This window comes from Halichoerus grypus, chromosome 2, assembly GCF_964656455.1.
Source record: "Halichoerus grypus chromosome 2, mHalGry1.hap1.1, whole genome shotgun sequence".
NCBI lineage: Eukaryota > Metazoa > Chordata > Mammalia > Carnivora > Phocidae > Halichoerus > Halichoerus grypus.
In genome coordinates this window covers 174,423,472-174,445,538 of record NC_135713.1, presented here as the reverse complement: position 1 = coordinate 174,445,538, position 22,067 = coordinate 174,423,472, and the positions used below count along the sequence as shown (strand labels likewise).

General features: G+C 38.1%; 2 protein-coding genes and 2 long non-coding RNA genes across 11 annotated transcripts in view; 2 read left to right on the top strand and 2 right to left on the bottom strand.

Annotated features, from left to right (window-relative positions):
• Nucleotides 1-6,500, bottom strand: part of BCAS3 (BCAS3 microtubule associated cell migration factor) — a 593,075-nt gene extending 586,575 nt beyond the window's left edge. For 6 of the 7 annotated variants that reach the window (XM_078064164.1, XM_078064176.1, XM_078064171.1 and 3 more), the window contains exons 1-3: nt 6,127-6,236; nt 4,601-4,688; nt 1,993-2,047 (exon numbers count right to left, since the gene is read on the bottom strand). In XM_078064164.1, the coding sequence (XP_077920290.1) occupies nt 1,993-2,047; nt 4,601-4,671 (126 nt within the window). In that variant the 5' untranslated portion in view covers nt 4,672-4,688; nt 6,127-6,236. Of the gene's footprint in view, nt 1-1,992; nt 2,048-4,600; nt 4,689-6,126; nt 6,237-6,480 lie in introns of those variants that run through there. The other variant, XM_078064169.1, reaches the window with a different exon arrangement.
• On the top strand, nt 6,341-7,301 carry LOC118553814 (uncharacterized). Its single transcript, XR_004926218.2, has 2 exons — nt 6,341-6,379; nt 6,468-7,301. It is a non-coding gene; the product is annotated as an uncharacterized LOC118553814 (long non-coding RNA).
• An 8,159-nt stretch (nt 7,302-15,460) lies between these two features.
• The window catches only part of PPM1D (protein phosphatase, Mg2+/Mn2+ dependent 1D), a 52,894-nt gene continuing 46,287 nt past the window's right edge, over nt 15,461-22,067 (bottom strand). For both annotated transcript variants that reach the window (XM_078064158.1, XM_036120985.2), the window contains exons 5-6: nt 19,880-20,122; nt 15,461-16,939 (exon numbers count right to left, since the gene is read on the bottom strand). In XM_078064158.1, the coding sequence (XP_077920284.1) occupies nt 16,382-16,939; nt 19,880-20,122 (801 nt within the window). In that variant the 3' untranslated portion in view covers nt 15,461-16,381. The remainder of the gene's footprint in view (nt 16,940-19,879; nt 20,123-22,067) is intronic.
• On the top strand, nt 16,359-19,886 carry LOC144380430 (uncharacterized). The gene is made up of 3 exons (XR_013444579.1): nt 16,359-16,463; nt 17,187-17,289; nt 19,674-19,886. It is a non-coding gene; the product is annotated as an uncharacterized LOC144380430 (long non-coding RNA).

Sequence of the window (22,067 nt, the reverse complement as noted above, 5' to 3'; positions counted from 1 at the left end):
ATGAATATTCTAATTCTTAGTTCCATGACTACAACCTTACTTCCATAGTTGCTACTCTGATCCAAATCTTCATAATCAATTGCAGAGATTATCCCCTTCCTAATGTTTAATGCTCAGAAAACTAAATTAATCTTTTTTTTTTTTCTGAATTAATCTTCTACCTTCCAGCATTTTTACCCTACCAATTTTAACAGCCCCTATTTTCAATCTATTAGTCAATCTGGTATTCTTGTTTCTCTAGCAAACTCTCTATTCCCTCAAAGCCTCTGACCACAGCCTCTCTCCTGCCGCCAATAAAAACTGCTTGCTACACAGGGTTTCCACTAACACAAAAGGTGCCTTTGTAAAAATGTGATAAAGAGGCACTCTAGGGGGGCGCCTGGGTGGCTCAGTCGTTAAGCGTCTGCCTTTGGCTCAGGTCATGATCCCAGAGTCCTGGGATCGAGCCCCACATCAGGCTCCCTGCTCTGCGGGAAGCCTGCTTCTCCCTCTCCCACTCCCCCTGCTTGTGTTCCTGCTCTCGCTCTCTGTCAAGTAAATAAATACAATCTAAAAAAAAAAAAAAGAGGCACTCTAGGGGCAGGCAAATTACAAAAATTTTTAAATGCCCCTTCCTTGGAACCAGCCTCATTCCAGGGCTCAGGGATTAAGGGAAAGAGCAGTTTGGAGAGACCAGGTTGGATTTCAGCCCCAGGTTACTCTCTAGAACTGGCATTCTGTGCAGAGTCCAAGATGCTCTTGGACAGCAACTCTGTTGCCTGCCATACCCAGCTAGCCAGTTTCCTCCAACATCCAATACCCAACCTTTCCATTCATTTCAACTGCTATTTCCAGTGTCCTTTAGAATTTGACTTTCACTCTCTTTGCTACTCATTCTCTTAGCAACTACATATTCAGTCTGTACTATCATGTATAACACTTACTGAAATGCTGCTGTGAACTCTGCCTGTTTCAGCAATTTGACTTCCCTTAGTAACCAAGTTCCTCAAAATAGGAAAGCATTTATTATCCCTTACATGCCCCAGAGATCTCGTCATTGTGACCCATTTCCATTAAAGTTATCTGAACATGATAAAGGAGTATCAACATTTCCTGATACTTTCCCTTATTTGATAAATACAACTTACATAATATAACTGAAATCTGGATTTTAGACTTTTCTAGGATGTTGTCATAAAGCTGGGACACTGGATCTATGAATTCCTTTTTTCAACAGCAAGGTTACAGATAGCCTGGCAGTCAGGAAACACTGACATCACCACAAGGAGAAAATACCTTTCCTTTCAGTAGTTCCACTGAACAGAGCTTCCCACAGCCTCTGTTTCACAAGACTCCCTGGAGGTTCTCACTACACACACACATTACTGGATGCCACCTCAATTCCACTGAGTCAAACTCTCTGGGACGGGGCCTGGAAATGATTATTTTTAACACATGTGCCAAGTGATACTTATGTTAAATCTGGGCAACAGTGCACTAGATATGATCCCAGGAGGGTTGCTCTCATTCTTTATTTATATAGAGAGAACTCAGTTATAAGAGTAACAAAGCATACCCTACTTGGCATAAAAATACTGCTCACCATGAAAGACATGTAGATTTGTGCTCAGTGTAGTATTTAGCTAATATAATATCTAGTTAATGAAATGCAATGATCACTTCAGACAGGCAACATTTAACTAGGGCAAGAGGAAGATTCTGGAAATAGAACCCAACTAGAGAATCCCAAGTCCCATCTCTCAACTAACATCTCACCTGATTCCTCTTAGGCAAGTCTTGAGGAATCATAATTGTGTCACTATCAGCATAAAACTAAGGCACATGTAATACTAACACGGATAGTCCTACCCTACCGATGTTCGGGATGCTAAAACATCAGAAGTCTTTCTGAAGTTGATGATACTAGTGTCAAGTTTAGGAAAGAGAACATTTCAGAACTTTCCTGGCCAATGGTAAAACCTACTATATTTCTGGAACTACACAGACACTTACCTGTGGCACAACATCCTGTAGAAAAGTCACAACACTTTCCATGTAGGACTGCTCCCTGAAAAAGAGTGAAATGGATAAAATTTACCCTGACAGCTTAAAACAAAACTTGGAAAAGTTCTTTCTACAGCCCCTAAGAAAATTACTCACAATATTAAAAAAAGAAAAAAGACTAACTCTCATCAACTGATAATTCTGCTATCATGCTTTCTAGTTTCTTTGTATATGTTATTAAATGAAATGCAAATGAGATATTAATCTTTTTAAACATCATCTCTTCTTAAAAGTCATGCTCTCTTAATTTGACATAGATATTCTAACTTGTATTTGAAGGAGTGATGACACAAGGCTAAGGCAGGACTTTCCTCTTGAGTCAAAGCAAAAGAATTCCCCAGTCAGAGCAAGAAAAACTGTGGCTGATGACTCAGTACTTAGTGACCTTGTCTTTAAACTGGTTATGTACCTAGTCCTTTACGTGTATATAGCAAAATCAACTGGCATTTTGCTGCAGGCGCAGGCATTAGGAGATACTAAGAAATCCTCACAGAATTTTTGCCATAGACAAGACATGGGAAAATACTAAAATGCATAAAAGTGAAGAAAAATGATACTGTTAAGGTCATTAAGAGATTTTAAATGGGAAGTATATGCATTTCAGCAAGTGGAAAAAAATTCTTCAAAATACCAAATCAAATTAATTTCATTTCATGTGAAAAATTACATTTGAAGAAACTCATATGAGTTATCCTAAATCCTATAAAAAAGCAATATGCCTTAGATAGCTACAAAAACTGATTAGGCCTAAAAAAACAAAAAACACACACACAACAATTTGATTAGGCCTGCCTCTGCCCTCTCATTTTTCTGCCACTCTCCTCACTCTGCTTCCGTCACCTGCAACTTCCATTCCTAGAATACACCAAGCTCTTTGAGTCAAGACCTTTACGCCAGCTTTCTTTCTGCCTGGATTCCTTCCCATACTCTTCCATGACCCTTTCATTTCTCCAGCTTAAGTGTCACCTCCTCAGAGAGGCCTTTCCTGACAGCCTGAAGTCAGACTCCCCACTGTCATTCTCTATCAGAGCACACCGGGTGCTGATCAGAGCCTGTAATCACTTTACTCATTTACTGTTTCCCCCACTAGAATGTAAACTCTACTACAGAAAGGACTCCAACTCTCATGTTTACCTTCTATCTCCAGAATCTCTAAACCAGTACTTCAGGCATGCAGTAGATGCTCAAGCATTATTTGTTAAAAGAATACAAATAAAAGATTTTTTAAAAACACTAAAATTATGTATTGAATAACAAAAAGCAATATAAGTTGGATACCACATATTCTATGGTGAGGCAACATAGAATACTGCCGACGTGCATGGACTCTGGGGACAAACTGCCTGGGTTTGATCCAGGTTCCCCTTCTTGGCTATTCCCAAGGACAATTTAATTAATTTCTCCCTGCTTTGGTTTTCTCACCTGTAAAATGAAGACTGAAAGAGTACCTAACTCATAGCTAATAACATGCTTAACTTGTTGCCATTGTCCATAGTTGTTAGCAAACAAATATGGCCCAGGGAAACCCAGGAGGAAAAAAAAGGAAATATTATAGCAAAATATTATATTATACATATACTTTTCTTAGTCTGAGAGGACAATCTTTATGTAACATGCTAAACTGCCCAAGGGAATAATATAAAATGCTACAATTCCCTTATGAACATTTTAAAAGGTAGAAAACAAGTTTCACCTCCTTATCCAGATAATGAAGGATCTTCACTGTCCACCCTAACCTACTTTATATAGGTCAACTTCCCTATATTTCATTTATGAAAATAGCTTGCCTTACCCACATCTGCTCACTCTATTCCCTTTGTCTAAAATGTACCTTTGATTCTAATTGCCCAAACTCTACTCAGCCTTTAAAGTACATTAAGTTAGCTTCTTAATAAACCCTTTAGGATCTAAAATACTAAAATATTCCCACTAAATACTCCCACTAAAATATTCCCTCCCAATTCTCATGGTTTGCTGGCACCTTTTTTTATTGATTACAGTGATCTCAAGTATACATATCTTAAAACCACATTAGATCATATGCTCCTAGAAAGTATAAATAGGCTTTGGCAAAGAATGCTTAAAATATAGAACGTACTCTTTATGACACTGACTTTGAAACCTTCTGACTGAAACCTAAATAAGAGATACATTTTACATCAGGTTCTGGTCAACATATACATACATATGAATAGTGTGTGTCACAAAAGAATATTCCCAACTATATTTTCTATAATATGCTATTTCATTTTTTAAATATTGGTCTTGATCCACTGAATTGATCTAATGAGCCATCCATTTTTGAACCTGGAGTTTGAAAAAACATTAGTTCTTAGGATTTAGCACAGTGCTTTTGATGTACCCTATAAATGTGAATACATTAACTTGATCCTCCAGTTATTCCTTTTATTTGGTCTTGGCAATATTTATCATCCTGTGAAGCCAAAATTAAATAGATTTTACAAAAGTAGTCAACGTTCAGAAAGGAACCCTGAATGCTAGCTACTATTCTGAACAAATTTTCTTTAGCTTTTAGGCTTATCTGAAATTTGCTTACGTGACAGCCTGGGGGCGAACCACAACTCCACCAGTACAACGACTGGGTCTTCTGGGAGAATCTGTAGCCATAGCTTCATTTGCTAAACCTGTTTCCAGCACAAAGAGATAGGGGAAAAAAATGGATTATTATTGTTGTGGGTAGGGGTAAGGGTTTATGGTTCCTCACTAGAGATCCCTTATGGAAAATGCCTAAAATGTAGGAAACCTTCCCAGCAATCCCCATTACAAGAGAAAGAGGGTAGATTGGGGGAGGAAGTAGATAAAGAAGTTTTCTAATTATCATGAAATTTTTTTTATTTGGACTAAGCCTCAGAACCACAGAACCAGTTAAGACTCTTTCTTTCTGGACCCTCTGATCCTCTGTTAACATAAGCTAGAAAGGTAAGGGATGGAGAGTCTAACACAAGATTTCTTAATAAAAACAAATGTGCTATCTCTGTGAGCCAAAATTAAAGAATTGTACTAAAATCCTGAAATAGTGAAAATACACATGGCACAATATTTCGAGACCTAATGGACAGTGAAATAATTAATGCCTTCCAACTAAGACTGTTGGGAAACTATGAGCAAGACTGCATGCTGTAACTATGTATAGATAAATGTTAACTAGACTTATTGTGGTGATCATTTCACAATATGTACAAATATCAAAACATTATGTTGTAAAAAAAAACATTATGTTGTACACCTAGAACTAATACAATGTTACATGCTGATTATAGCTATCAAAAAAAAAAAAAAAAAAGGACTGCATGGTCATAATCTAACAAGAGTTTTTAAACCATATATGTCAACCCCCTGCTATTGTAACCTAAACACGAGAGCCTAAATAAGTAATAAAAACTTATATGACATTAGAAGCCCCTTATCCTTTCCTATCACATCACTGAATCCTGATCCTTGAATGTCCAATAAGCATCTGAATCACCTGGAAGGTTTTAAGAGCATGGAGTGTACTTGGTTAAGGTTAAAAGAGGATTGACAGCAATATTAACGATCTCTTTCAGGGCTCAGGAAAGTCCACAGCCTGGAAGTAATCTTGAAAGCCCCTAAAACCATCACTTCCAAGTAGGGAGGGTTCTATCACCTTATTTGAAAATTCCCAAACTGATGAGTCTCATCTGCTACTACAAAAACACCCCTAGCCCAGGCACCCCTTCCTCAGTAGGTATCATCACCACCAGCCCCTCAGCCCTCTCATTTCCATTCCACCCTTTATTTCCCGAAACACAGCCTCCCAAGAAATGTCCTTTAAGGGCCCTGTCTCCTGAGGACGACCCTCGCCAGCCCCTCAGGCCCCACTCTCCTAAAAGACACTAGCACAGCTCTACCCACTTAACCTCCAACGCGGAGCCACCGCTGCCCCCGGCCGCCCTCTGGCCCCTTGCCCTTCCTCCCCTCCCCCTCCAATCTCGCTAGCTCTCCCTCGTCGAACCCCTGCCAGCCAAGCCCTCTCCCCTCACGCTGCCTGCCCCTCGTCCTCTCCAAGCCTCCCCAAAGCCACAGCCCCACCAGCCCTCTCACCCGCCGCCCCGCCGGTAAACGCTGTTCTCCCAGCTCAAGGCTCACTGTTTGGAGTCTCCCCTTGTGATTGACGGCTACCACTTCCTACCACGCCTCAGCGGAACTACTTTTCTAGCCAATCCCAGAAGGAAACTGGCTACGGCCGGGCACCGCCCTTGGAGGTCAGCTTCGCCAACCAGCAAGTAGAAAAGAGGCGGACCCGCCTCCTGAATTTACCCAATCCGCTGGGGCTCCAGGGAAAACAAAACAGTATGTAAGTTCGGGTGAAGCCGAGGTGTCAGGTTCGGTTGCGAACGCAGGCAGGTAAGGAGAGTTACGAACACGTCTGTTTTTCTTTGCAGACAGCACACCTACGTGGCTTTGTCGAAAAGAATCATGCCGCAGATTCCTGTGCACTTCAGCTAAGCGTCTCGGGCTGGGAGTCGGAGGTCGGGGGACCGGTCTGTTTACATCGAATTCTCGCGACAGCTAGTTCGAAGCACAAAGCACGTGGACATGGCAGCTGCCAATCACTTTCTGCTGGCCACTCATCCATCCCGAACCCGCCTTCTGCCCCGCCCTTTTCGATGTGTTTACCTTCCGGGAGCCTAGGCTGGCTGGCGCGGTGGGCAGCCTTAGAGCCAAGGAGGTATTGATCTAAATGAGGGGCGCGGCCGGTGATCGTGTCAATTTGAGCGAGGTTTGTGGAGCCCGCTCGACTCCTTCCTTACCTGTTTCCATCTCCCCTGTGGAAGAGATCGCGATTTCGCTAGTGTTATTGCGTCAGTTACATTTCTTTTATAATAATGATAACATTTATTGATTTATCGAACAAACGCTCAGCGCAGTCTCAGCACTTCGTAAGTATTATCAAAAGTAATACGGCAGTCCCATGGGGATATAGCTTATTAATAGGCATGAGGTTTGTAACAAATTAGCTGACACAGCAGTAAAAATTCTAAGGAGGTTTTAAGCACAATGGAGGATGGAAAAGATTAGTAGAGGAACTGCCTCAACGGGTATATGCAGTTAATCGAATGATAGATACAGGTACAGATATAGATACAGTTGTAGGTACAGCCCAGAAACCACCCATTTTCTCTTGACGCTCTATCAGTGCCCATAAATAGCACACCCAAAGTGCTATTTATCAGGCTCATGTTTGAATATTGGCTAATAAAAGATTCTGATAATTTCTCTCTCACTACACACACAAATTCCGAGTACCATCGGCCTTTTAAGATTTGCTTCCTACACTAAACCCACTAACGGGAGAATCTTTCCAACATTCTAAATTCCTTTTGCTCTTATTGCTTTCTCTCGCTGTTAACTTCTTTGTTGTATTTGAAATCTTCTAGAGTTTCTCTTGTGCATATCTCATTTTCCCCAACTAGAGAGTTAAATTCTTCCTAGGCATTAGAAGACTAAAGTTTTCACATTGTTCAATCCCTTTTAACACTTAACAGCCCTGAACACAACAGGTATTTCAAAATTCAGACTTATTCGAATTAAATAATTACTGTTTTCATGTTGTCCAGACCCAGAGCAGGAATAAAGAGGAAATCCAGAGGAAACCAATAGGTAATAATCACAAGTGGGATAACCAGCATTTGTATAAAGTTATTCAGTTTAAATAGCTATTTCATATGCATTGTTAAACTTCATAGCTCTTTGACTATTCCTCTACAAAGTTATAGAAAAAAAAAAAGAAACAAAAAATCATAAAGAATACCCTTTGTATACAAGTTTACTCATTCATTCATTCAACAAATATTTGAATACCTATTAAGTGTCAGACATGTTCTAAGCTCCAGAGGTACAGCAATAAACAAATTAATCAATGTGCTTACCTCAGCCAGAGAATTTACATTCTGATGGGAAGACAGAAAAAAACAGAGAAATTCAAGTAGTGTAAAATGCTATGGAAAAAAATATAATAAGCCAGACAAATAGAGGGCTTAATTTAGGTAGTGTCATCGGGGAAGGCCTCTCAGGAGATGACATTTGAACAAAGAGTTTACTGAAGTATGTGAGAAAGGTACTCTGAGAGAAAAGCAGTCCAGACAAAAGGAACAAGTACCAAGGCCCTAAGAAGGGAATGAATTTTGATGAGGACTGAGAAAAACAGTATGGTTTAAGCAAAGTGAAATAAGTAGAAATTGATAGCCAACTAGTTAGGAGAGGTAAGCAGTGGCCGGATGGAGTATGGTCTTGTACAGAATTATAAGGAGTTTCAATAATTCAATTGAATTCAAGAATTCAATAAATTCTAGGGTGGGAATCTTTTGGAGGACTTTCAACCAGAAGGTATCATGACCATATTTACAGTTCTAAAAGATCATTCTAGCTACTGTACAGAGAATAAGCCGTTGTCAGGGAGGGATCAAGAGGGAAAGCAGTGGGGCGTGTAGGGAAGCTATTTCAGTAGACCAGGTGGGAGATGCAGTCCAGAACTGGGCGTAGAAGTGAAGCAGTAGAGGTGAAAAGTAGCCAACTTCAAAATATTTTGGAAGAGAGAATTGAAGATCTTGATATTGGGTTGGTTGTGGTATAGAAGAAAAAAGAGAATCAAGGATGATGCCTGTGTTTTGGGCTTGAACAACTAAGCGATGACATTTATGGGTAGGATGAACACTGGTGAAGTTTTACATTTTTAGAGGGGGGGTGAATTTCTGTGCTTTGGTTTCATCCTTTATAAATTGCAAAAAAGACTATTATGAACCTCCTAGGATTTTTATGAGGAGTAAATAAATTTTAAATTCTTAGAACCAGTTAAAAATTTCTCCAAATTAATTAGTTCTAATTATGAATTAACCAGCTATGTCTAATTACTCCACTTTTTTCTCCACAAAAATGGTGTGAGATTCTCTCATGAGACTTCAAATAGAGAGCAAACAAAATTTGTGGAGATCATTTTTTTGAGTGGAAGTAACTTGACAGCACTTAGTACATATTGCCAGCTTATGAGTCATTTCAAAGCACTGGGACGTGCGGAAACTTTTCAACAGTCTGTTCTTGTGGCTGAGAAATACCAGCTAGGAAACTGATTTTCGGTGTAAAAGAGGGACCTTGAGCCAGAATTCTGTCTTCTTCCAGTTGCTACAATGGTCCATTATAATAAATCACTAATGACTAAAATTGCCTCTCCTATGGCCCTGCAAATCAAAGCCCAAAATCTCCAGAAAAATCATCAAGGAATTATCCATATGAAAACCAGTTTCAAGATCAGTTTATACTTTATTGTGAGTTTTCATTTCAATAGGATTAAGATTCCTTTTTAGCTTCAAGCAAGCCATTGCTTCACTTACCCTAGCCACCAAAAACACCTGAACAATAATCACATGATATAAGCAGTGGTGAAATAATCTGATTTCACACAGAACTATGATAAACATTAATATTTTAGTTTTTAGTCAAGTGAAAGGAAAAAAACTCAGAGTTTTAAAAAAATAACCATCATCAAACATAGGTTCATCAATTGTATCCCTCTGATTGGGGATTTTGATAACAAGGGAGACTATAAACGTGTTATCACAGTAGAAAGTGATAGGAAACTAGTTAGGAAAGGGCATATATGGAATATCTGTACCTTCTCAATTTTGCCATGAACCTAAACTGCTATAAAAAATAGTCTATTTTTAAAAATCACGTTTCTCTAAAATCCTCCAATTGTGAGGTAAAACTATACTAATTACTTGCTATATAGACTTTCTTTGGTGCATTTTTAGGTTGAAACTTTTGTAGTAATCTCCTAAAAAGTAGAATCCAAACTTTGTAGAATAGTAAAACCAGCAAAGGTCATATCACCTCATATCTATCTAATTACAGTAGTATCTGCCATTTGTCTGTCCTGCATGTTATGACATAACTGGCTTCTAAAACAGCATTTTCCCACATTTCTATTCAAAGTTCTACGTGTTTCTTTATTATGTTGGGGCCCTTCAACCTCTACCCAGCTCATTCTCAGGCCTAGCAAACTTTCTGAAGATATGGTGATTGCTTTCCTTTCATTCTCTTGAAACTAACTAGTATCTGTAAGGTAGCCATGTAATTTATCATCCTAACCAGAGGCTCTATTAACAATTATACACATGCCCCCCCCCCAAGAGTAAAGTAGGACTGTCCTAGGCAAATCATGAAGTATGGCTTCCCTTTATCTCTGACACATTAGTACTACTTTGTAACTTTTCTAGTCAATTAATGTATAATTCTATTGTCTATTTAGCTAACATGTAAACTCTTTAGCAGAAGGGATTATTTGTTTCATTTCTATTCGCCATAAAGCTCTATTCATTAACAGGAAAAATTACATGTCAGAACCCAACAATTTATCCTACAATCTGGAGCTTGTATTTATAATTAAAGTTACCAAAAAGTAAAACTATTGACAAAGACCAAAAATTAGTTTCATCAGCTGTTTTAGTGATGCCCAGGGCATAGTTTACCTTCCCCATACATGCCTAAACCTAGATAAAAACTGCTTTAAAATCTGAGAAAACTGAATCTGTATTAACAGTTTTGAGATGGTAAAATTTAATAAAAATAATATTGGGTAACTTTTATTTAGCTCTATATGCCAGTCATTATAGTATTACTATCTACATTTAAAGATGAGGACCAAGACACAAAGATGTTAAGCCATTGAGCTCCAAACGTAAGCATTTGGAAATGCATGGTTCCTAAAGCCCCTGCTTTCTGCCCAGAGAATTGAAAAGGGGAGTCCCAGAGAAGGGGAAAGTACCATGGAGACTGTAGGGAGGGAGGAGCTCAGGAGAGTGACCTCACAGAATACCTGAAGCAAGGATCAGGTCCTAATTAGCATATCAAAGACTTGGAGAACTTTGAAAGAACCAGGGAAGTCTAACTCACAAAAAACAATCAACATGGGGTGCCCGGGTGGCTCAGTCATTAAGCATCTGCCTTTGGCCCAGGGTCCTGGGATAGAGCCCCAAGTCCGGCTGGCTCCCTGCTCCGCGTGAAGTCTGCTTCTCCCTCTCCCACTCCCCCTGCTTGTGTTCCCTCTCTGGCTGTGTCTCTCTGTCAAATAAATAAATAAAATCTTTAAAAAAAAAAAAAAACAATCAACAGATGGTCACAAACATTACATGATTTAAGCAGTGGTGTAATAATCTGATTTCACATAGAACTATGATAAACATTAATATTTTAGTTTTCAGTCAAGCGAAAGGAATACCTAAATGACACACATTATCTGACACACTTTAAAGCAGTACTGTAAAAATGTTCCTGCAAGCAATTGTGAACTCTCTTGACATGCATGAAAACACAGAACATCTCAAAAAAGATATAAAAAGAAACAAATGGGGAAAAAAATAAAAATAAAGAACCAAATGGAAATTTTAGAACTCAGAAATATAACATCAAATGTTCTAACAAAAGGAAAAACAAAGAGTTACAAAGAAGGAAGAAAAAGGGGGCACCTGGGTGGCTCAGTGGGTTAAGTGTCTGCCTTTGGCTCAGGTTATGATCCCAGGGTGCTGGGATTGAGGCTCATGTTGGGCTCTCTGCTTAGCAGTGAGTCTGCTTCTCCCTCTCCCTCTGAGCTCTCTCTCTCAAATAAATAAATAAAATCTGTAAAAAAAAAAAAAGAAAGAAGAAAAAGAATGTGATGCTGAAAAAAAATTGGGGGAGAAAATTGCTGAAAACCTCCTAAGTTTGGTGAAAGATATAAACCTACAGATTCAAAATGCTCAGCAAACCCGGAGCAGAAAACCTCAAAGGAATCCATGTACAGGGACTTCCTAATCATACTGTGGAAAACTGAAGACAAAGAAAAAAAATCTTGAAAGCAGCCAAAGAAAAACTATGCATTACTTACAGGGGAACAATTTGAATGACTACAGATTTTTTCATCAGAAACCAGAAAACAACACTAGAAGGAAACCTAGAATATCAGGAATGAAAAAATTGCAATAGCAATGGTAAATATCTGGATGAATATCATAGACTGTTCTCCTCTTGAGTTCTTTAAAATGTTTGATTTTTGATAGCAAAAATTATAGCATTGCCTGATGGAGTTTTCAATATATACAGACATGACAACTATAACATAAAGAGGGGAGGAAAATACAGTGGTAAGTTTTCATTCATTTCATTTCATTTCATTTCATTCATACCACATTGCACTTTAAGTGGTAAAATAGATTTAAGTAGATTATCAGTTTGTATATTGTCATCCCCAATGCAACCATTCATACAGTCAACATATTTTGCCTCAAAGATTAATATTTGGGGTGCCTGGGTGGCTCAGTCGGTTAAGCTTCTGCCTTCAGCTCAGGTCATGACCACCGGGTGCTGGGATCGAGCCTGCTCAATGGGGAGTCTGTTTCTCCCTCTCCCTGCCCCCGCTCGTGTTCACACACTCTCTCTAATTTTTAAAAAATATTTTTTAAGAAAAGACTAAAATTTAAGTTTTCAACTTTTCTAGTGACATAGTATATTTAGGGGAAAAAATACACTAAAACACTTCCCTCCCTTAGAGCACTATCTTCCAGATATCTGGAAGATGAAAATAACATCATTCATTAATGTTACCAAAACAAATCTAATGCACAGCTTATGAAGGCAGTGCTAAAAAGCCTGTATTTTACATGATTAATGCTTTTAACTTCTAGATTCTGATAGACTGCCTCCAAGATGGCCCTTACTGATGCCCATCTGCTAATACTCATGTCCTGTGTAGTTGCCTCCTACACTGTATCAGTTTGGTCTATGCAACTAACAAAACACAGAATTGGTATCTATTTTTGAGGTTAGGTTACAAAAGACATTGAGCCTTGTTCTTTCTCCTATCATTTGCTATCGGGGAAAGTTAACTAATATGTTGTGAGAAGCCCTATAGGGCACATGGGACAAGTAACAAGCCTCCTGCCAACAGATAGGTAAGTGAGCATTGTGTAAAGCATATCCTCCAGGCCTAGTGAAGCCCTTAGATGACTGTAGCCCTGCTTGGGATCTTGACAGCAACCACATGATTCTGTAACCTAGCTTAGTGGTTTCCCAGATTCCTGACACTCAGAAACTGTGAAGATGTTTGTTGTTTTAGGCTACTAAATTTTGAGGTATTATGCAGCAGTATATAACTAATACATATTTTAATCTTTGAGGCACAAGATAGAGAACTGTTTTACAAAATATTGAAAACCAGTGTGTGGATGTGATACATCCAAGAAACACGTATCTTAGCCTTTCTCCCAGGCTCCTGGCTAGAGAACCTAAAACCTTTGTAATTTCTTAGGTGATAAAGGCGCTAGGAACAACTTTTGTTTTTGGTCACTGACTTATTCCTGACACACAGCTCCTAAATCCCTTGGAATTTTCCGGTAGGAGCATCTTTTGTTTTAATGAGACAACTCTTTCTTGGTGGGCTCACTACACATACACCCTTTTTCTCCTGGGAGGGAAGAGGTTTGAGACTAATAATTGATCACACCTAAATGATAAAGCCTCCATAAAAATCCCTGAGGTATGGGATTCAGAGCTTCCAGGTTGGTGAACATACTCACATGCTGAGGGTGGTGCACCCCAAGCCAATGGGGTCAGAGGCTCCTCTGCTTGGGCTGTTCTGGACCTTACCTGATGTATCTCTTTTTTATATAATAAATATCTTTTTTATATGATAAACCAGTAAACGTTTCCCTGAATTCCTGTGAGCTGTTCTAGCAAATTACCAAACTTGAGGGGGTTGTGGGAACCGATTTACAGCCAGTTGATCACCAATGTATGTGATAACCTAGGACTTGCAATTGGTTTCTCAAGTGAGGGCAGTCTTATAAGACTGAGCCCTTAACTTGTGGGATCTGATGATAACCCTAGAAGTGTCAGAACTGAATTGAATTATAGGACACCCTATTGGTGTCTACAGAAAATTGGAGAATTGCTTGGTGTAGGAAATCTTACACATCTGGTGTCATTAAGTATTGTATCTGAGTAAAGAAGAAATGTTTTCCTTTCAGTGGACGTGGTTAAGTAATGCACAGTTAAATAACTTATATCCATAGATGAATACTAAAGATTGAGGAGGCTCTGTGAAATACTGACAGAGAAAAATCTTCACAATTAAGAGGCATAGATTATCACTAAAAGAACACAAAAAGGGGGAAAAGTTGGCTGCCTTGGGAACTGAAGTGCGAGTTTTTCATTATGTACCATCTTATACATCATAAGTTTCCCATAATGTATTATACTACTGATCTACATTACATAGGCAAATAAGATTAGAAAATAAAAGACAAACATTAGAACATTACTTGTGATAGCATAGCATCTTCAGCTCCTTAAAGAATAGGCCTAAACACAATCCTAGAACAGATACAGAAAAGGGCTAATCTTAGCATTTGCAGTTGTGTCTTAAACCAAAAATGTTTCTAGTATTAATAGCTACTACTATATGGAATTGGGATTCCACTGCACTAAAAATGTCATCTAGGAAATAACATTTTTACATTAAGAAATTGATTTGAAAAATAAAGATTACAAAATCCATTACTCTAATCAAGTGGAAATTTTAATTTCATGTAGATACAGGATTTACAATCACTGGCAGAAAAAGTAGAAGTAGCTAAATGAATTTTCTTTTAATATACATTCAGATTTGTTGAATTTCTACTTGGTGCAGCTAATGGTATCACAGGTCTAAAAGATGGGGAAAAAAACAAAAAAATAAAAATAAAAAAAATAAAAGATGGAAAAACCCTTCACGATAAGTTGACATCAAAAGTGTCTACTAGTTGCTATGTCTCGGTCTTGGAAAGATCTGAAAAACTTCAGGGTGCCTGGGTGGCTCAGCTGATTAAGTATCTGCCTTTGGCTCGGGTCATGATCTCAGGGTCCTGGGATCGAGGCCCACATCAGGCTCCCTTCAGTGGGGAGTCTGCTTCTCCCTTTCCCCCCACTCATATGCTCTCTTTCAAATATATATCCTAAAATTAAAAAATTAAAAAATTAAAAACTCTTTAGTAACTAAAAATCCTTTTAAGATTTTTTTTTTTTAATTTCAGAGGGAGAGACAGCGAGAGAGGGAACACAAGCAGGGGGAGTGGGAGAGGGAGAAGCAGGCTTCCCGCTGAACAGGTGCCCCAGTTTTATTCATTTTTAAGTGCAACATAATATTTCATCAAATGTTCGTAAGCCATAGCTGACCATCATATTCTTAACCATATTCTGTTGTTGGATATTTAGCCTGTTTCAATGTATTCTAAATTAAAATTAAAAAGTCAAGAGTGCAAAAATAAACATTTCATGTATTTTTAAGTTGTTACTCTAAAGCATGATCAAGGCAAAACAGAAAGTTTGTATCATTAAAACAAACCAACAAAAATCCAGCAACATCAGCAACAGTTCACTGATTTATTAGATGAACAAACATATATCCATATAATCAATGAAAACTGTATGATATATAAAATAATTTAAGAAATGTTGGGAATTAGCAGCACCATCCGTTATTGAAATAGCAAGAAAAACTTCACATATTTTATGCAAACACAAGAAGAGAGTAACGACTTTAAGACCTAATAATGCCACTGAGTGTCTGGGATGATTGAGCAGGGCACCTTTTTAGGCAAACACACCTCCTTTTACTCCACAAAGATTTGGGAAGTATATCTGATGATTAATGTTTCAGAAAAATGCTACTGAATTAAGAGATACTGCATAGTATTTTAGTTAGAACAGGGAGACTAACACCAAGCTACTTTCAGCATGGCTTAACACTTCTGCTATGAAAAATTTAGTTCTGAATTATGAAATTAGAAATAAAAAATAATTTTTAAAAGACACTAGCTGTCTCTAAGAAACATTAAGTGGAACACAGGTCACTATGAAAATACATCACTTTTCCAGTTTGCTTAATAATTTACTTTAAAAAGTTGTGTAGTTTTCATCACAAGTGACTTATACAAATTTCTTAATAAGCATTTTTAAAAGTTTAAATGTATTTCTAAAATCTAATAGATTTTGATTTTTAACCTTTAGCCCTGTTGTTACATTTACTGTGTATCAGAGTAAGAGACTGAGTTTGTGTGAAGTATACAAATTTACACACATTTTACAGCAACTTATACCCTAACATCTACAAAATTCACATTTATAATACAAGCAAGTACAAGGCCAGGATAAAACTGTTGAATTCCAAAAAGTCAAACTGTATACTATTTTTATTTTGTCTCCTTAAAAAAAGTTCAAGTTCGGCACCAACTTCAAAAAAGCCCTCTTAAATCCTAAGTTTGGAAAAAAAACATTTTTCAGATACATTTCAGCAGACACAAACAGTTTTTCTGTGCTGATGAAGTAAAGGATTTCCAATTTTCTTCTGGCCCCGAAGTCTGCGTCTCATGGTAAGTTTAACAGAGGTCTTTCGCTGTGAGCTTGTGGGTAGGCTTGCAGGCTGAGCACCACTACTTCGACTTAAACCATTCCGTCTATGCTTCTTCATAAGAGGGCCAGAGTTGGATTCTTCTAATGTCCTTTTAAAGTTTGCTGGAGGGGTTCTTTCAACTTCTTGGGCTTTCATTTGACCTGGAGTTGACATCTTTAAATTTTTTTGGTCCATGATGGTATTTGTTGAATTGGTAGGCACAAGGCCAACTGACAGGCTATTATTCAAAGAATCATGTATCCTTAAAGTCAAGGCTTTAGTGCAATTTTCTTCAAGTGGCTCTGGATCTTTTGAGGGTATGACTGCCACCTGGACATTCCCTCGAGCTATCTCAGCTGGGACTTCTAAATAATTCTCTGAGAAGGCATTACTACGAACAAGGGCAGGTACATGGTCCTTAGAGTTCAGCCGTGGCCATGGGTCCTCCTCCAGTGACTGAAAAACAAGAAAGTAAGCCAAATAAGTAATTTATCCTAGAATTCAGCTTAACCATTAGGGAGATAAAGAAGTTTCATTAGAGTAAGTGACAAATTTGTTTGGTTGATTTCCTACTTTCCTATTTTTTTCTGTATTCTTATTTCTGAATATTCAGTAGTATAGAAAATGTGAAGTGTAACATTAAAGCAATGATGTCATACTGCAAACTCATACTGTTGCTTTGCACCTATCTTGCAAACACTAGAGGCTGTTCTAGGACCTGAGAAAAGCAGGATGTCTGGGAACCTAGAGAGCATGGCTGCAGCAACTCTCAAAGAAATAAGTGAAAATCATATGGAAACTTTCAGGTATTGTTTTTTAAAAGTTTGCCAAGTCATTCAGATATGCGCTACTCCTTTGGATATAGTGCTCTAGATCTACATATACTCAGAATATTTTTCCCATCGCCAGACAGATTAAGAATATTTTTCCTATCAAACCCAAATCTCTCATAGTACTAATATTTTATAAAATCATTGTCTTAATAGTTTCTCAAGAACAGAGTTTATGCATAAATACTATGTCTCCCTCAAGTATATAACATTTCTCTTAAATCTTTTTCTCTTTTAATCAAATCATTTATTAAAATATTAATATATTCTGAAGTAAACCCTTTTGTAGAAGGGTAAATGAAAACATATTATCTGGTCTTCCCCTGATAGAAAAATCCCTTAGAGGGCGCCTGGGTGGCTCAATCAGTTAAGCGTCTGCCTTCAGCTCAGGTCATGATCGCAGGGTCCTGGGATCAAGCCCCGCATTGGGCTCCCCGCTCAGCAGGAATCCTGCTTCTCCCTCCCCGACTCCTCCTGCTGTGTTCTCTCTCGCTTCTGTGTCTCTCTCTCTGTCAAATAAATAAATAAATAATCTTTAAAAAAAAAAAAACACACACACACAGCTAAATTGGGGCGCCTGGGTGGCTCAGTCGGTTAAGCATCTGCCTTTGGCTCAGTTCATGATCCTAGAGTCCTGCAGGCTCCCTGCTCAGCGGGGAACCTGCTTCTCCCTCTCCCTCTGTCTGCTGCTCCCCCTGCCTGCGCTCTCTCTCTCCCTGTCACATAAATAAAATCTAAAAAAACAAAAAAACCCCACAAAAAAAAGCACTAACTTTAGTTTTGCCCTAAAGAAAGGACAGAGAAAAACGTATGCCAGAGTAATATATCACTAAAACAGAGGTATTTCTACCATATCCATCCCAAAACAAAGATCTGACTACTGGTATACCTTAGGATCCACACAGAAGTTGCCATGTCTATAAATAGATAAACCTAGTCTCAAATGCCTACTCTAAATGTGGGAAAGTGTTAAAAACCAAACTGACCAAAATGTTATTTTATTTATCTAAATGTTACTAAATATGGGATTATTTTAACAAGAAAATAAATCAGAAATTATGTGTGTAGTCATGGTTGTCAATTAAGATAAAACACAATTTCTTCAGCAGAGATTTGTCTTTATTTACTTGTTAGGTCAGAGGTAACAACACTAATTATTCTGAATGGCTCCAAATATTTTCCTGTATTTTGGTAGGGCCAATTGGTTAACAAACAACCAATGCCTAAATATAAGTTAGTGCATACATAAATCTCCTTATCTTTATTATTAGATCATTATGTCTCCAGATTTTTAGAAATAATTTTAAAAACATTTTATGTGGGGCGCCTGGGTGGCTCAGTCAGTTGGGCAACTGACTTGGTTTCAGCTCAGGTCATGATCTCAGGGTCGTGAGATCAAGCCTGGTGTTGGGCTCTGCGCTGGGCGTGGAGCGTGCTTAAGATTCTCTCGGTCCCTCTCCCCGTCTGCCCCTCACCTGCAAGCGCTCTCACTCTCAAAAATAAAAAAATAAGGGACGCCTGGGTGGCTCAGTCAGTTAAGCATCTGCCTTCACCTCAGGTCATGACCCCAGGGTCCTGGGACCGATTCCCACATCAGGCTCCTTGCTCACTGGGGAGTCTGCTTCTCCCTCTGCCTGTTCTGCCTGCCGCTCCCCCTGCTTGTGCTCTCTCTGACAAATAAATAAGTAAAATTTAAAAAATAAATAAATAAAAATAAATAAATAAGAGCACATTCTCAGAAGTCCCAAGTATAACAAAGCAGTTATCAGTACTACCAATTTTTTTTAAGATTTTATTTATTTGAGAGAAAGAGCACACAAAAGAGGGGGAGGGGCAAAGGGAGAGAGAGAGGCAGACTCACCACCGAGCAGGGAGCCCAACGTGGGGCTCGATCCCAGGACCCTGAGATCATGAGCCAAGCCGAAGGCAGATACCCAACCAACTGAGCCACCCAGGAGCCCCAATACTACTAATTTTTAGTAGGTAAATACCGGGATGAAATCAGCAAAGGGAAATATAGTACCATTTAAATTGTTTATTTCATAGCATATCTTAAACTCATTCAAAATTATCTGAGTAAGAAGAGGAATAATGTTTCTTGTCCATGTTATTAGACAACCAGTTCTAAGATCTGATATCCTAAGGTCCCCTTCAGTCTTGAGTCTGTATGATCTTATCCAAATTGCTTAATCTCTCAATCTTATTATCTGTAAGACGGAATAACATCTGCACTAGTTACCTATTCCATTTATGACGTTCAAATGAAATATATATGAAAGTACTTCACAAACTTAAATGTTTACAAATGTATTAGAAGAGGATCGTTAAAATATTGTTAATGTATATCTCCTTTCTATTAGGTGCTGTACACACACCTGGCTTTCAGAACAGTACTGATGTGAAGATGAATCAATGATAATAAGTTACATGACAAAGATCCATCACTTTCTTGAACCTAGTTCAAATCCAAAATCCTACGATATGAAGAATCTGAAAAACTTTTCAAGCAACACTAACCAAAGAAATTCTATTAAAAAAAGCTCCAATACTATAGGGAACTGTATACCTTGACTGGTGGTGTAGAACAGGGGGAAGGAGTCATCACGCAGGTTTCTTGACTATTATAGGAAGGACTGTCAGTCAGGTTCAGATAGAGTTCATCTTCATTGGTGAAATTTCCCTGACTGTCCACTCCTGGAGAAATGCAGATTACTACAGCACTAGTATTATCTGCTCGAAGCATACGCTGCCTCCAGCGGCCTAGTGCTCGATTCACAAGCATTTTGGCACAAGATTGTCCATGCTCACCCTGTATTTAAAAGAACAAGGAGAAAGAAGGTTAACTCAGATTTAGTTCCCATTACATCTGTATCAAATTAAAAACAAGGTATTCAATATGGCTGACATAAATTAAATTTCCAAAATTTCAAACATTATCCATAGTCCCCCATAACTATGTTAAAATAGTACTGCTCTAATTTTTTTTAAATAATAAGACAAGGCCTTATCCTGTGGTTAAATTTTACCTGTATTTTTATTTTTTTGGTAGCAAGAAACTCAGTCTTCACTGTAACCTTAATTAGGAAAACTTATACAGAAGTTATCTAAAATGGGAAGTAAACATCAAGTTATTACAGATAATTCACAAATGAGATAATCGGGCATGGCAAAAAAAAAAAAAAATCCTCACTGCAAAGGGCCAATTTCCTCCTAATGTAAGAGCTTCTGCACATCAATGACCCAACATAGAAACTGTCAAAGAACATGAACAAAATTCAGAGACAAGAAAATATAAACAACTGTTAAATATATACAGTTGACCCTTGAACAATGTGGGGTGTTAGAGGCACCAACTCCCCCACACAACTGAAAATCCATGTATAACTTTTGATTCCCTTCAAACTTTACTAATAACCTACTGTTGACCAGAAGCCTTACCAATAAAATTAAGTTGATTAGCACATATTTTGTATGTTATCTGTATTATATACTGTATTCTTACAATAAAGCTAGGGAAAAAAAAAAAGAAAATTATAGGGAAGAGAAAATACATGTACAGTGCTGTACTATAAAAATCCATGTTAGTGGACCCACATAGTTCAAACTCATGTTGTTTAAAGGTCAACTGTGTATAAAAATGATGTCACTCATATGAGGAAAAAAAAGCAATACAATAAGTGGCTATAGTATTTCGGAGACCAAATACATACAACAGAAAGAGTGGGGGGGGGACCCTTAAATGATCTCATGTTAGGGGCACATGGGTGGCTCAGTCAGTTAAGTGTCTGCCTTCAGCTCAGGTCATGATCCCAGAGTCCTGGGACTGAGCGCCATGTAGGGCTCCCTGCTCAGAGGGGAGTCTGCTTCTCCCTTTCCCTCTGTCCTTCCCCTCTGCTTATGCCGGCTCTCTTTCTCAGATAAATAAATAAAATCTTTAAAAAAAATGATCTCATGTTATCCAAAATAAATGTAGCTTGGAATAAAACGTTTAGCATCATACACATATTTAATACATGGATTCAATAACTACTAAGTTTCAAAGAATGGAAATGAAAATGATGTGCTCTAGACTATAGGGCTACATATCTTAAAAAGTAGCTCTAGAAATAATTTAATGATGAAAATGAGTGGAAATATCATGAACTCTACATAAGCAGAAAAAATTTTTAATGAATTATTTATGTAATGTGATAAAACATTAATGTACTGTAAATACAAAAATATTAATATATAACATACTATAATGCATACTATATAATATATAATGTATTAAAAGCACTATATTAGGGGCGCCTGGGTGGCTCAGTCATTAAGCGTCTGCCTTCGGCTCAGGTCATGATCCCAGGGTCCTGGGATCGAGCCCCGCATCGGGCTCCCTGCTCTGCGGGAAGCCTGCTTCTCCCCCTCCCACTCTCCCTGCTTGTGTTCCCTCTCTCGCTGTGTCTCTGTCAAATAAATAAAATCTTTAAAAAAAAAAAAAAAGCACTATATTAAAAAATAAATAAGTACTTTAAGTCATTAGATCGTCTTCTCTATACCTTAAGTTTATATATTCAATACAGAACTGTGGTTTTTTTCATCCTTTCCTTGGGAAAATGGGGAATCATCTTTATTTGGGGTTATCTGATCTTGGGTATATTACAGTATTCAAACACATTTTTTTTCAATATTTTATTTATTTATTTGACAGAGAAAGACACAGCGAGAGAGGGAACACAAGCAGGGGGAGTGGGAGAGGGAGAAGGAGACTTCCC